At 48.3% G+C, this 15,642-nt stretch overlaps 1 protein-coding gene across 4 annotated transcripts in view; it reads left to right on the top strand.

The window, feature by feature from the left end:
* Positions 1-13,502, top strand: part of NFKBIL1 (NFKB inhibitor like 1) — a 13,941-nt gene extending 439 nt beyond the window's left edge. Inside the window, exons 1-4 of one of the 4 annotated variants that reach the window (XM_017522429.2) lie at positions 563-755; positions 1,154-1,430; positions 12,301-12,477; positions 12,695-13,502. In XM_017522429.2, the coding sequence (XP_017377918.1) occupies positions 699-755; positions 1,154-1,430; positions 12,301-12,477; positions 12,695-13,284 (1,101 nt within the window). In that variant the 5' untranslated portion in view covers positions 563-698 and the 3' untranslated portion in view covers positions 13,285-13,502. Of the gene's footprint in view, positions 1-562; positions 756-1,153; positions 1,431-12,300; positions 12,523-12,694 lie in introns of those variants that run through there. The other 3 variants (XM_017522427.2, XM_017522426.2, XM_017522428.2) reach the window with 3 other exon arrangements.
* The last annotated feature ends 2,140 nt before the right edge of the window (positions 13,503-15,642 follow it).

Here is a 15,642-nt window from a genome sequence, read left to right as displayed (position 1 = left end):
TAGAGACGGGGTTTCACCATGTTGACCAGGATGGTCTCGACCTCTTGACCTCGTGATCCACCCGCCTCGGCCTCCCAAAGTGCTGGGATTACAGGCTTGAGCCACCGCGCCCGGCCTCTACATATTTCTTAAGTCCAAATTTCTGCATCTCACTTGCCCCGTCCTACGCTAGTCTTCTTCCGTCTTTTGTCTGTATGTTTTCTCTTTTTTCTGATCTGTCCCTGTTCTTGGCCCACGGTGGTTTTTGCTTTCGTCTTCCACATTTAATGTGATTTTTATCCTGTCTTTATCTCCCGTTTTCTCTCTCATCTTTTTGTCCATCACGGAACCATCTCCTCTCTCCGCCAAGTTAGAGGAGGCGGGGGAAAAAATCTCCAAATAGCTCTCTTTTCTCCCTGACCTCCCCTCGCCTCGTTTTCCTCGCTTCTAGTCCAGTCTTCTGGTTTCAGACGGACCTTTTAGCTTAAGTTCCCTAGTTTCCCCAGGGACAGCTGACCAAGAACCACCCTGTCGGGGCGGAACAACATCCGGTAACGCCCCTCACAGTTCACTTCCGCCCTCCACCTGCGTCTCAGCTTGCGCCATTTCCTCCATCCTGGAGTGTCTCCGCCCTTCCCGCCTCCAGTCTCCGAGCGTCTTAAACACAGGCCTTGGGGCCTACAGCTCTGGGGGTACTGGGGGGGGCGGGGGCAGGTCTGATGAGTAACCCCTCCCCCCAGGTCCCAGAGGAAGAAGCCTCCACATCTGTCTGCCGGGTACATGATATTCAATTTCTAGATCATTACTGGAGATTATCTGTGACTTTTTAAAACTCAGAATTCTGCTGATAAAAATTTTCCCCATCTGGCCTTGTTGGGTTTTTTAAAGTTCTTTGTTAAAAGTTTACCTGGGCTTCTGAGCCTTAAACCAATTATTTACCCTTTTCTCGAATTTGACATTAAAAAATTAAATTTCTGATCCTAGCACCCCCCCCCAAAATTTTTTTTCCAATCTATAATCTGATAAAGGATCAGGGTTGGAATAGGCCTCATCTCTTGCTGAAGTTGTTAGAAAAAAACGGAACCAAGGGAGAAACAACAGGGGATGTCAGAGATGGAGGGAGAAGCACCAGCCAAGGCTGAAGTCCTGACTGCTGCCTTTTTTCCTTCCTCAGCCCAAGAGTTCCATGGCCTCCATTTCCCGTCGCCAACGCCGAGAACGTCGCTTCCGTCGTTACTTGTCTGCAGGACGGCTGGTCCGGGCCCAAGCCCTCCTCCAGCGACACCCAGGCCTTGATGTAGATGCTGGGCAGCCCCCACCACTGCACCGGGCCTGTGCCCGCCACGATGCCCCTGCCCTGTGCCTGCTTCTTCGGCTTGGGGCTGACCCTGCCCACCAGGACCGCCATGGGGACACGGCACTGCATGCTGCTGCCCGGCAGGGCCCAGATGGTGAGTCTGTCCAGTGGGGAACAAGGTCATGAGCAACTGACCAGACCTGAAATGAAAGCCAACCAATAGCCGAGAAATAAGCTAGTTATTTGGTCATCAGTACCTAGGGAAGGAGTTAACCAAGTTGGCATGTCACTGTCATTTGTGCCGTTACATTCTTGAGCTACCATTGTCTGAAGAACCCAACATTTCCAAAACAGCAACTGGTCTTAAAATCGCACATCTTGTCTAGTTTAGTAGCTACTTTGTTCCTTGACAAGTTGTTTGCTTGTAGCCAAATAGTAGCATAGAAGGTAGGCTCTGGAGTTAGATTGCCTGGATTCAAACCCCAACTCCAAATCCCAGCTTCACACTTGATAGCTGTGTGTTCTTGGACAGGTTACCTGAGGCTTAGTTTGCCCATGTGCAAAAATGAAAATCATAACCTTTGCTATGTGCCAGGCAGTTCTCATAAAGTAACACCTTTACAACAATGTTACGAGGTGAGTACTGATATTATCCCCCATTTCCCAGATGAGGAAACAGGGCATAGAGAAGTTTGCCAAAGTTACAGTTATTCACTTGTAGAGCAGAAATTATAACCCAGGTGGCCTAGATAGAGTGTCCATGCTTTTAACAGCTACATTGTCCTGTGTTATACCTTATAGCATTGTACAGTTATTGTGCCCATGTTCAAGGTACCCATGTTGTGCCATATTTGTTTTGAGAATCAACTGATAATAAGATACATAATAAGAGTACCTGGCACACAAGATAAGCAATTGGTAGATGCTGGTGATTGTTGTTCCTGTTTTTCTTTTTCATTTTTTGTTTGTTTAATATGGAGTTTCACCCTTCTTACCTGGGCTGGAGTGCAGTGGTACGATCCTGGTTCACTGCAACTCCACCTTCCGGGTTCAAGTGATTCTCCTGTCTCATCCTCCCAGGTAGCTGGGATTACAGGTGTGTGCCACCATGCCCAGCTAATTTTTATATTTTTAGTAGAGATGGGGTTTCGCTGTGTTGGCCAGGCAGGTTTCAAACTCCTGACCTCAAGCGATCCGCCCACCTCAGCCTCTCAAAGTGCTGGGATTACAGGCCTGAGCCGCTATGCCAGGCCTTGTTCCTGTTTGTGTTATCAACAAGTCCATGCTCCCTTACCCACAATTCTAAATTCAAAAACACTCTGAGAACCAAACATTTTTCATCAGGCTGCCACCAAAATTCATTTGGGGACAGAAACCTAATCTGAACTAAAGTAAGCTTTCTATGATTTGTTCTTATCCTACTGATGTCAATATTCATACATTTCCCTGCAGAAACACTCAAGTGTTAGGTTCTTGGGGCTGCCCAGGCCCTCCTGGGCTACCTAATATACAGTAAGTGTACTTTTAGGTTAGCCCTATCAAGTCCCAAAAACATTTGAATTCTGCAAAACCTTTGACACTGAAGGATTTAGATGGGGAACCTGGTGATATTATAATGTGGTGGAAGCAGCTCTTTAGAGTTAGAACCCTTCTTACTAGAATAAAAGGCAAAACCTTTCCCCATCTAGAGATTTCCTTATGGAGTAAGAACATTAGAGGAAAACCTCTAGATCAGGATGAACAATCCTAACTCAATTTGAGTTTGCTACTCATAGCATCCCCCAGCTCAAGTATAGACAAAAGGCCCCTCCCCCGAAACCTCCCCCATATGGCCAAAAACCTCCCTTTTTAAAAATTTCCTTTAACATACCTGACATAGGCTAGCATAATCAGATTTGTTTCTTCAGTTGTTGTTTTTACGTAAAACTAAGTTTACCAAGTATAGGCATCTAACTCGAGAGCTCATATTGTAAGAGGCAGAACCCTGGAAGGCAAAAGAGTAGCTTTTTTTATTTTTTATTTTTTTTTGAGGCAGAGTCGCTCACCCTGTCACCCAGGGTAGAGTGCAGTGGCATGATCTCAGCTCGCTGCAACCTCTGCCTCCCAGGTTCAAGTGATTCTCCTGATTCAGTCTCCCAAGTAGCTGGGATTACGGGCACATGCCACCACGCCTGGCTAATTTTTGTGTTTTTAGTAGAGTCGGGGTTTCACCACGTTGGCCAGGCTGGTCTCGAACTCCTGACCTCAGGTGATCCATCCACCTCGGCCTCCCAAACAAATGGGATTTTGAATGAGCAAATGAGGCAAGCACTTAGTGCAGTTTTGGCACTTGCCAAATAATAAGTATGCTGTTTTTATTTTTATATTCCCCAACTAAGGCTTTTAGAGTAGTAAAAATGCCTCTGATAGTGTGGTAGGAATTTCCTTTATTGTTTGTTTGTTTTGTTTTGTTTTTTTGAGATAGGGTCTCACTCTGTTGCGCATGCTGGAGTGTAGTGGTGCAATCTTACCTCACTGCAGCCTCTACCTCCTGGGCTCAAGCAGTCCTCCCACCTCAGCCTCCCTAGTAGCTGGGACTACAAACACACACCACCATGCCCAGCTAATTTTTTGTATTTTTGGTAGAGACTGTTTTGCTATGTTATCCAGGCTGTTCTCCAACTCCTGAGTTCAAGCAGTCTCCTCACCTCAGCCTCCCAAAGTACTGGGACTAGAGGCATGAGCCACCACACCCAATCCTATTGTACTGGATTTTAAGAAGCTTGTGAGAGTGTTAGTATCCCATTTACAGATGAGGAAAGCAGAGCCCAGAAGGTTCAGGAACTTGGTTGAAATCTCACAGCTCGCAGGTCATTGTCTTCCCAGCTCAGGGCCTTCACTCCCATATCTTTGTGTCCTCTCTGGCCTTATTTATTCCTGGTCCCCTGCCAGCCCTGCCACCGGATGGCCTTCTAACTCCTTGATTGAAAGGCTCATCTCATTCAGCTTCCAGCATTTTTTTTTTTTATGCTCTCTGCAGAGTCAAGCTTCCAGCTTTTTTATAGACTACCCTGCCTTAGAAAAATTAAAATATCTTCTTTGAACAGATTAAATGACCCAGAATCCCCTGGTGGTGGTTGTTACATTAGGTGTGAGGAAGGATGTGCCAGCACATATTGGAGTGACTGGGCTGGGTTATCACAGCCAATGAGACATCATGAATGGCCCCTACCTTTTAAGCTTTTGGTGACTTCTTTTTAGAACCGCCAACTCAGCCCAACATGGGGAGTAGGTCTTAGCTGTCAAAGACCGTGTATAAACAAACCTCAGTCAGACAATAACCTTTACATAAAGCAGAGTTAACGAAAACTGAGAAATAGGGGTATTTTTTCTCACAGTTTTTGCAGAAAGAATAAAGCCCAAAGCCAATCTGGGTTTTTGGGTTTTTGGTTTTTTAATATGTTTTATTTAATTTTTTAAAATGTAGCATTTACTGCACTTCTTCACTGTGCCAGCATAACACTAGACATTTAACACCCATCACCCACTCCACTCTTGCACAGTACAAGTAGGCTGTTGCCCTGCTTTAAAGTGCCTGAGGCCATCCAATTTATGTTCCGTTTGGCTTTCCAGCCTTGCTTTGTGCTACACATACACAGAGCCAAGCCTGCTTATCTCTAGCCTGCCACCTTCCCTTCCAGCTGATTTCCACTTTGCTAAAAGTCATTCTCCCTTCACAGCCCAGCAGAAGCCCGACCTCTTTTTTTTTTGTTTGTTTGTTTGTTTGTTTGTTTCTGTTTTTGAGACAGAGTCTAGCTCTTATCACCCAGGCTGGAGTGCAATGGCACGATCTTGGCTCTCTGCAACCTCTACCTCGCAGGTTGAAGCAATGCTCTTGCCTCAGCCTCCCGAGTAGCTGGAATTAAAGGTGCCCACCACCAAGCCGGCCAATTTTTGTACTGTTAGTAGAGATGCAGTTTTGCTGTGTTGGCCAGGCTGGTCTCAAACTCCCGACCCCGTGATCTAGTCGCCTCGGCCTCCCAAAGGGCTGGGATTACAGGCGTGAGCCATCTCGCCTGGCGGCAATCTCCTTGAAGCCCCCTTTGTCCACCCCACCTGCTGTTTCCTGTTCCTCCTCTGAGCATCAGTCAGTCATCAGTATAAGCTGCTGATATTGACATTTTTTAAAAGAATGGTTTTATTTTTATTTTATTTATTTATTTTTTTTGAGATGGAGTCTCATTCCAGGTTGGAGTGCAATGGTGCCATCTCAGCTCACTGCAACCTCCGCCTTCTGGGCTCAAGTGATTCTCCTGACTCAGCCTCCTGAGTAGTTGGGACTACAGGCACATGCCACCATACCCAGCTAAAAGGAATGGGTTTTTTCTGTTTTGTTTTTTGGGGGACAGGGTCTCGCTATATTGCCCATGCTGGAGTGCAGTGGCTATTCACAGGCACGATCCTGCTACTGATCAGAATGGGAGTTTCTGACCGGGCCGGTTCACTCCTCCTGAGGCAACCTGGTGGTCCCCCACTCCCAGAAGGTCGCCATATTGATGCTGAACTTAGTGTCTGCACTAAGCATTAGCACACTACAGCCCAGAACTCCTGGGCTCGAGCAATCCTCCCACCTCAGCCTCCTGAGTAGCTGCAACTACAGGCACGTGGCACTGCACCGGCGGTAGGACCGTTTTTTAAAGAGATAGTGTGTCCATTCTTTTCAGATAGAGCTCATGTCTTCTAATAGGTCAGAGAAGATCAGTGCTTCCATCACTAAGACAAAGTATATTTTTCCTCCACAAAATGCTTTTTTTTTTTTTTTTTTTTTTTGAGACAGGGTCTCGCTTTGTTGCCCAGGCTGGAGTGCAGTGGTGCAATCTCAGCTCACTACAACCTCTGCCTCCTGGGTTCAAGCAGTTCTCCTGCCTCAGCCTCCCAAGTAACTGTGTAACTGTGATTACAGGCACTCGCCACCATGCCCATCTAATTGTTTGTTTGTTTGTTTTTGAGACAGTGTCTCCCTCTGTCACCCAATTTGTAGTGCAGTGGTGGTATCTTGACTCACTGCAACCTCTGCCTCCTGGATTCAAGCAATTCTCCTTCCTCAGCCTCCCAAGTGGCTGGGACGACAGGGGACCCCCACCACACAGGGCTAATTTTTTGTATTTTTAGTAGAGATGGGGTTTCACCATGTTGGCCAGCCTGGTCTCAAACTCCTGACCTCAGGTGATCCACCCACCTCGACTTCCCAAAGTGCTGGGATTACAGGCGTGAGCCACCGTGCCCAGACTAATTTTTGTGCTTTTTGTAGAGATGGGGTTTCACCATGTTGGCCAGGCTGGTCTTGAACTCCTGACATCAAGTGATCCACCCTTCTCAGCCCCCCAGAATGCTGGAATTACAGGCGTGAGCCACCGCACCCATTCCACAAAAATGGTTTTTTTTTTGAAACGGAGTCTCACTCTGTTGCCCAAGCTGGAGTGCAGTGGTGGGATCTTGGCTCACTGCAACTTCCACCTCCCAAGTTCAAGCCTCAGCCTTCTGCCTCCTGAGTAGTTGGGACTACAGGCGTGTGCCACCATGCCCAGCTAATTTTTTGTATTTTTAGTAGAGAGAGGGTTTCACCATGTTAGCCAGGATGATCTCAATCTCCTGACCTCGTGATCCATCTGCCTGCCTCAGCCTCCCAAAATTCTGGGATTATAGGCATGAGCCACTGCACTCAGCTAAAATGTTTTTTATATTTATTTTTCTCAGTATGAAAGTCCAACATGTTAAAGGGCATTGGGAATAGTTGATCTATACTGCTAAGTTGCTATCAAGGGGGCATTTCTAATACTGGAGAAAGGTGAACTTTTTTTTTTTTTTTTTTTTTTGAGACGGTGTCTCACTCTGTCATCTAGGCTGGAGTGCAGTGCTACAGTCTCAGCTCGCTACAACCGCTGCCACCCAGGTTCAAGTGATTCTTCTACCTCAGCCTCCCAAGTAGCTGGGATTACAGATACCTGCCATTGTGTCCGGCTAATTTTTGTTTTTGTAGAGATGGGGTTTCACTATGTTGGCCAGGGTGCTCTTGAACTCCTGACCTGAGGTGATCTACCCACCTCTGCTTCCCAAAGTGCCGGATTACAGGTGTGAGCCACTGTGCCCGACCAGGTGAACTTTTTTTTTTTTTTTTAGTTGGAGTCTCGCTCTGTCACCCAGGCTGGAGTGCAGTGGCCAGATCTCGGCTCACTGCAATCACTGCCTCCCGGGTACAAGCGATTCTTTCACCTCAGCCTCCTGAGTAGCTGGAACGACAGACACACACCACCATGCCTGGCTAATTTTTGTATTTTTAGCAGAGAAAGGGTTTCACCATGTTAGCAGGCTGGTCTTGAACTTAAGACCTCGTAATTTGCCCGCGTCAGCCTCCCAAAGTGTTAGGATTACAGGAGTGAGCCACCGCACCCAGCCAGGTGAATTATTTTATATACCATGTTGGAACATTTGGCTCTTCTAGAGAAAAACAAGAGTCCTACCTCACACCTAATCAAAAAGTAAATTCTAGCAGATTAAACACCTGAATATGACAGGAAGGTACACACCAAATTCATGGGATGGATGGTCTGGGGAGAAATGAAACTTGGAAGGCAGTATCCAGAAAACTACCCTTATCTGTGATTATTTTATTTCTTTAAAATAAACAATGTTACAAACATGACAGTATATTAACAAACCCTGTGGTAGGAATAGGGGTGTGTATTGTATTATACTTTGTACTTTTTTGAGTTTTAATGTCTTTTTTTTTTTTTTTTTGGAGACCGAGTCTGTTCACAGCAACACGCTGGAGGGCAGTGGCATGATCTCAGCTCACTTCAACCTCTGCCTCCCAGGTTCAAGCAGTTCTCTGCCTCAGCCTCCTGACTAGCTGGGATTACAGGCACCCACCACCATGCCCAGCTAATTTTTGTATTTTTAGTAGAGACAGGGTTTCATCATCTTGCTTAGGCTGGTCTTGAACTCCTGACCTCGTGATCTACCCACCTTAGCCTCCCAAAGTGCTGGGATTACAGGTGTGAGCCACTGCGCCCAGCTGAGTTTTTAAATTTCTAAAAATAAAAGTAAGTATATATTTAAAGTAGTAGAAGAAAATGCAGGGAAAGTTGTTTGTTTTGTTTGGTTTTTTTTTTGAGATGGAGTGTCGCCAGGCTGGAGTGCAGTGGTGCAATCTCAACTCACTGCAACCTCCGCCTCCTGGGTTCACGCAGTTCTTCCGCCTCAGCCTCACAAGTAGCTGGGACCACAGGTGCGTGCCACCATGCCCAGCTAATTTTTGTATTTTTAGTAGAGATGGGTTTTCACCATGTTGGCCAGGATGGTCTTGATCTCTTGATCATGATCTGCCTGCCTCAGCCTCCCAAATTGCTGGGATTACAGGCGTGAGCCACCGCACCCGACCAGGGAAAGGTTTATAATCTGAAAATAGAGCCTTCCTAAGAGTGAAATGAAATAAAAAGTCAGAAAATAATATGTTGATACAGATTTAACTACATGAAAATTTTTCGGCAGCTCACACCTGTAATCCTGACACTTTGGGATGCTGAGGTAGGTGTATCACTTGAGTCCAGGAGTTCAAGACCAGCCTGAGCAACACAGTGAAACCTGGCCTCTGCAGAAAATACAGAATTAGCCAGGCATGGTGGTACGTGGCTGTAGTCTTGTAGTCACAGCTACTGAGGAGGCTGAGGTGGGAGGATCACTTGAGCCCAGGTGGGGTGGAGTTTGCGGTAAGCAAGATCATGCCACTGCACTCCGGCCTGGGCAACAGAGCGAGACCTTGTCTCAAATTAAAAAAAAAAAAATGAAGTGTTTTTAAACACAGATGAGGAAAATACTTATAACATGTATAACACATACAATATATAGAACCCTCATGTCAATATGTATAATTTCCTTTTTTTTTTTAAGACAGGGTTTCACCATGTTGGCCAGGATGGTCTCAAACTCTGACCTCGTGATCTGCCCGCCTCGGCCTCCCAAAGTGCTAGGATTACAGGCATGAGCCACCACGCCCGGCCTTTTTTTTCTTTTTTTTTTTTAAGACGGGGAATATGTATAATTTCCAAAGAGAAAGCAGACAAAGATTATGAGCAGTTCATTCACACACACACAAAAAAATAAAGCCAGCTGGGCGCAGTGGCTCACGCCTGTAATCCAAACACTTTGGAGGCCAAGGCGGGCGGATCACCTGAGGTCGGGAGTGCAAGACCAGCCTGACCAACATGGTGAAACCCCGTCTTAAAAAAAATAAAAAATAAAATTTTTTTAAAAAGCCAAAAAAATGAAAAAAAAAAAAAATCATTAATAAAATCATTTTTTAATCTGCCCAACTGACGAAATTAAAAGGGTTGATGATATTGAATTTTGGTAAAGGAAGACATAGGCACACTTGTATATTGGCACAAACTTATTGAGAGCAGTTTGACAAAATTATACATGTTTTTTGACTCAGATATTCCACTTATGAAAATCTACCGCCACAGAAAGACTGTAGCAAGTCCACAAAGGTACTCATGAGGCTGAACAGTTTTGGAAACAAAGTCTTTGGAGATTGGGGTGAGGAGATTTGTTTTGTACACACAGTGGAACACTAACTATACAGTCATCAAAAAGAATGAGGTAGACTGTGTATACTCCTGTGGAAAATAATATAAATGAGATGTTAAATGAAAGAAGCAAGTTGACAAGCGATATTTTAGTATGGTTACATATCTCTGAATAAATGTGTCATATGTATGCATTTAGGTACACCAAGACAGGACTGGAAGGGAAGACAGTACACTGTTAATAGCACATTTTTTTCTTCTTTCTTTAAAAAGAAAATTTCAACTTTATCCCTTTCACATTAAAATGTCAAATAAAATTGGGGGGAAAGTCACCCACAGCCCCACCACCCATAGGCTAGAAATTATACATATTTTTTTGCCAGTTTATTTATTTATTTATTTTTTATTATTTTTTTTTTTTTTTGAGACAGAGTCTCACTCTGTCACCCAGGCTGATATGATCTCAGCTCACTGCAACCTCCGCCTTCCGGTTCAAGTGATTCTCCTGACTCAGCCTCCCAAGTAGCTGGGATTACAGGCACATGCCACCACTCCTGGCTAATTTTTGTATTTTTAGTAGAGACAGGGTTTCATCATGTTGGCCAGGCTGGTCTCGAACTTCTGACCTCAGGTGATCCACCTGCCTTGACCTCCCAAGGTGCTGGGATTACAGGTATGAGCCACCACACCCGGCCTCTTTTTCTAGCCATAGGATTTGGTCTCTTGTTTCAGACAGTTAGGATCTCATCCTCTCTACGGTTTTGTAGCTAGCATTTTTCTTTTTTTTTTTTTTTTTTTTGAGACGGAGTTTCGCTCTTGTTACCCAGGCTGGAGTGCAATGGCGCGATCTCGGCTCACCGCAACCTCCGCCTCCTGGGTTCAGGCAATTCTCCTGCCTCAGCCTCCTGAGTAGCTGGGATTACAGGCACGCGCCACCATGCCCAGCTAATTTTTTGTATTTTTAGTAGAGACGGGGTTTCACCATGTTGACCAGGATGGTCTCGATCTCTTGACCTCGTGATCCACCCGCCTCGGCCTCCCAAAGTGCTGGGATTACAGGCTTGAGCCACCGCGCCCGGCCCGTAGCTAGCATTTTTCAAACACATGCCTCAGTTGTAGTGGCTGTTTAATATTCTGTGCCATAGTTTACTTATGTTTTTATAGTTGGAGGCCCTACTCCTTAAAACCTATGACTATAAATCTCCCATGCAAGCCTTAGCACCCACCATGCTCACACCTGTAGTGAGCTCAGATGGAGAATGTGTGACTGAAAGACAGGACCAGGTACTCCCTGGGTGGGACAGGTTCAGAGGGCCTATAACAGGTCACAGCAGCACTAGGGAGAAGTGTCCCCCTCCCCTCACCCTGATGTGGTTTGGGTAGGGATGGTGGTCCTTGGCCAGCCAAGTCTGGGTCATTCTGTATTCCTGCCTTCCTGGCTGTGCCTTCCCCTGTTCGAGCTTTCTGCCAGGTAAACAGTGCTTTCCAGCACTACCGAATAAAGATTTAAGGACTGCTAGCCCATTTCCTCTAACCCTGGGGAAAGAAAGTAGGTCCACAGGAAGGAAGGCTGCCTCCCTCCCCTTCTTCTACCCCCCACCCTCCCCACCAGTGAAAGAGGTGGTTGGCAGCCACAGCACGTGGCCCTGGACAGGGTGCCTGGGTTGGCAGTGAAGGAAGTAGTGTGGCGCTCAACTAACCCTGGGCCGGATGCAGCGAGGTTGGGACTGAAGAAAAGGGGAGTTGAGGAATGTCAGTTCCTCTCCTGTTTTCTCTCAGCCCGTGGGTGAGACCCTCTGTCATACTCTGCTCCCTTTCCCCTGCCCTCAGTCAGCAGTCATTTGGAAAGAGCTTGCTCTGCTGCTGCCCGCATTCTGTGGCTCATACTTGTTGCTGGTTCCCCTCCCCACCCCTCTTCCATCATCCCCTAGTAAGGATGGCTGAGAGAAATTTCCCTGAAAACATTTACTTTACTCAGTTTACTGATAAGTGATAATAAAAGATAAGCATTATATATTTGTGTATTTATGGCCTAGAGTGTTCAGATTGTTTACCAGTCTGGTGTATGGTTTCAGGTGAGAAAATAAGGGATTTATATAGTGACAGTATTTTTAAGCCAAAAGTGGAATACATAGTCAAAGAATTTTGGCACTGCCTTGGTGGCTGGAGGCAGGTCAGAAAATGTCAGTTGGCAGAGTAGAACTTCTAGGACACTGAAATAGTTTGCAGAGACACAGGTGAGAATATTTTAAACTACCACACTTATCATGCATGTGGTAAACTATCAGTCTATTTGTCAGTGATGGTTATTTCCTGATACCCAGGGGGCATCCATGTGGGCCACCCTTCCATTGCTCTAAGACTAAGAGAGTGGGTGAGCAGCAGGATTCAAGATGGCAGCCCTGCCAAGGAGTGGGAGTCCCAGCTAACTTCTGCTCCCTGCTCTCCCACCAACAGCCTACACCGATTTCTTCCTGCCACTGCTGAGCCGCTGTCCCTCTGCCATGGGAATAAAGAATAAGGATGGGGAGACCCCTGGCCAAATTTTGGGCTGGGGACCCCCCTGGGATTCTGCTGAAGAGGAGGAAGAAGATGATGCCTCCAAGGAGCGGGAATGGAGACAGAAGCTCCAGGGTGAGCTGGAGGACGAGTGGCAGGAAGTCATGGGGAGATTTGAAGGTGAGAAGCCCTCTGCCATCCACAGCTGCCCTTCCCCGCTAGCTGCTTTCCTTCTGCATGAATGCATCATACTAGGCTCCTCTGCCCCTTCCTCTGTGCTTCCCTCCCTCTTGAGGCCCATCACCTTCTCACAGTCTCTCTCCGACTACCCCCATCCCACCCTCCCAAACAGGTGATGCCTCCCATGAGACCCAGGAACCTGAGTCCTTCTCAGCCTGGTCAGATCGCCTGGCCCGGGAACATGCCCAGAAGTGCCAGCAGCAGCAGCGAGAAGCAGAGGGATCCCGTCGACCCCCACGGGCTGAGGGCTCCAGTCAGAGCTGGCGACAGCAGGAGGAAGAGCAGCGGCTCTTCAGAGAGCGAGCCCGGGTCAAGGAGGAAGAACTGCGTGAGAGCCGAGCCAGGAGGGCGCAGGAGGCTCAAGGGGACGGAGGGCCCAAACCAGCCAGGGCTGGGCCTAGGGCAGAGCACCCCAGAGGAGCAGGGAGGGGCAGCCTCTGGCGATTTGGTGATGTGCCCTGGCCCTGCCCTGGGGGAGGGGACCCAGAGGCCATGGCTGCAGCCCTGGTGGCCAGGGGCCCCCCTTTGGAGGAGCAGGGTGCTCTGAGGAGGTACTTGAGGGTCCAGCAGGTCCGCTGGCACCCTGATCGCTTTCTGCAGCGATTCCGAAGCCAGATTGAGACCTGGGAGCTGGGCCGTGTGATGGGAGCAGTGACAGCCCTTTCTCAGGCCCTGAATCGCCATGCAGAGGCCCTCAAGTGACCCTAGGGAAGAAGCAAGAAACTTTGGGGCCGCAGCCTCAGGATGAGGCAGAAGGAAGGGTAAGGGAGAGGATGGGGACCACAAGGAAGAGCCAGGTGCTGCTCAGCAGAGGATATGGGTGGGGGCGAAACTTGTAACAAGTGGGGGTGGGGGGTGCGGGCCGCCACCACTGCTCCTTGACTCTTCCATTTCCTAATAAGACCTGGTTCCACATCTCACTCCCAGTGTCTCCTCTGTCTTTTTCCATTGCTGTGGTTTTCATCACCCATGACATCTCCTTTCCCGCCCGCCTGCTGAAACCCACAGCTCCCACACACCTGCAACACACGCACACGCTAACACGGGCCCTCAGTGGGAGGCGAGAAGCCTGTGCATGCCCGCTCAGATCAGCCCTGAGAAGGCCCAGCTTGCCATCCAGTCTCACTCCGCTCCCTGCACTGGGGTCTTGTTCACCCTGCAGTCTGTGGCTGGAGAAATAGATGTGAACAGAGGCAAAAAGGGGAACAAAACCAGTTTCCCTCCCCTCCCTGGCTCCCCAAGCTGAACCACATCCTCCTCCCCACTTAACACCCCCTTCCCCCAACACAGGGCTTTCCCTTTGCTGAGTCACTGAATGAGCGAGCTGGGGGTAGCCAGGGCTGGGGGGCCATGAGGAGACTGGGAGCCATACAAGCAGCATGGCTGGAGGAAAAGCCCTATGGGGGAGTGGAATTTCAGTTGCTAAAATTAGGAGCAGGGGAAGGAGGTGGAAAGAGCAAAATTATGTAACCTGGGTTGTCTGTTCTTGGGCAACCGCAACTCCACACCCAAGGCTAGCCAGGCTTCTGGCTCCATCTATCTCTGCCCTGTAGCTTGTCAGTTGTATCTCTCTTCCTCCAGGGCCCCAATCCTCATCTCTGCCATTCAGCTTCTGCCCCATCCTAAATCTGAGTTCATCTCTGGGCAGCCCAGGCATAGCCTTCCCTATAAACATTTCCTTTTTCAAGAACCAGTGGTTGAAGTCCTGAGGGGTGCAGGGAGAGAGTCTGGGATGCCCACAGAGAGGTGGGGGGGGGGCTCCCTGGAAACTAGGATAGGAAATGGCAGACCAGACCCCACTACTATCACTCAGGACACAACTGGGAACTCAGCAGAAAGGAAGGACAGGGCTGCAAGGAGATTACAGGCATGTGCTGGTGAGTGCAGTCTCCATATCTACGCCAGAGCCAGCATCTTATCAATCGGAAACTTATTTTTCAGTCTCTACAGGAGAACCCCAGTAGTGGAAGTGGAAGGCAGTAGAGGGCAGGGAGGGCAAGCCTCTGGAAACATGGGAACATGGGTGGGCAGGCGTGAGATCCTTGAAGAAGAGAACCCGATGTTAGGAAGAGTCCCAAGGCCTCTGAAAGGACCAGGCAGATGTTCAGGATGCAAGAGGGGGAAGGGCTGGTGAGAAAGATCCTGTGAGAGGAAGCTGCTGTGATTCAGAGAAGAGACTTCAAGCTGTGTGTGACCCTGGCGTCCGGTTCCTCTCACAGGCCGGAGCTTTCGGAAGTGGCATGCAAAGAGCCTAGGTTTGGCCTTGGGGGGAGTTGGGGTTAGGATCCCCAAGCTGGGGGTTGAAAGAGAAATCATGGAAAACTCTGCTGACCAAATTTGCTCCTCCACCCAAGAGATGTCTCACTGGTTTTTAATCACATCATTTCCCCTTCTGCAAGAGTTACATAAAACCAAAGCAAAATAAGCCCTGAAACCTGGGCCCACCAGACCACTGTCTTTTCAACGTCCCTCCCTGGTGTCTGGCCCCCAGCCCTGGTGGGGGTTCCCCTGAGATAAGGGCTGTTCACTTTCTCTGACCACATGGTTTCCGCTTCTGTGTCTCCTGTTTCCTAGGCTGATAAAAATACTGAGCCCTAGAGGCCCTGGCTTCCTCTGACCCCTTGGGGCAGGCAGCAGACATCCTGTCCAGCATGGAGGGGGCAGGGAGGAAGCCAGGGATTCCCAAGGGTGACACAATGCCTGCCATGAAACACTGGGTGGGTGGAAGTGTATCTCTGCTCTCTAGAGCATCACTTCTTCACCATTGTTACCTGGGCCACTGCCCACAGGATGAAGTACAACCTCTGACCTTGACTTTCTGTGGTCCTTTCTTCATCACGTGTTCCCTCACATCTGTGCTGCTTCTGCCTCAGGACGCTCCTTTCCCTGAACATACTTCATTTTCTAGCTTGTCAGGCTCTGCTCAGGTGCCAGCTCTAGAGAGCTACTCGGGAGGCTGAGGCAGGAGAATCGCTTGAACCTGGGAGGTGGAGGTTTTGGTAAGCTGAGATCCCACCATTGCACTCCAGCCTGGGCAACAAGAGCGAAACTCCATCTCAA

The sequence above is a fragment of the Cebus imitator genome, unplaced genomic scaffold (assembly GCF_001604975.1).
Source record: "Cebus imitator isolate Cc_AM_T3 unplaced genomic scaffold, Cebus_imitator-1.0 Scaffold24, whole genome shotgun sequence".
Taxonomy (NCBI): Eukaryota; Metazoa; Chordata; class Mammalia; order Primates; family Cebidae; genus Cebus; species Cebus imitator.
This window is presented reverse-complemented; position numbering and strand designations above follow the sequence as displayed.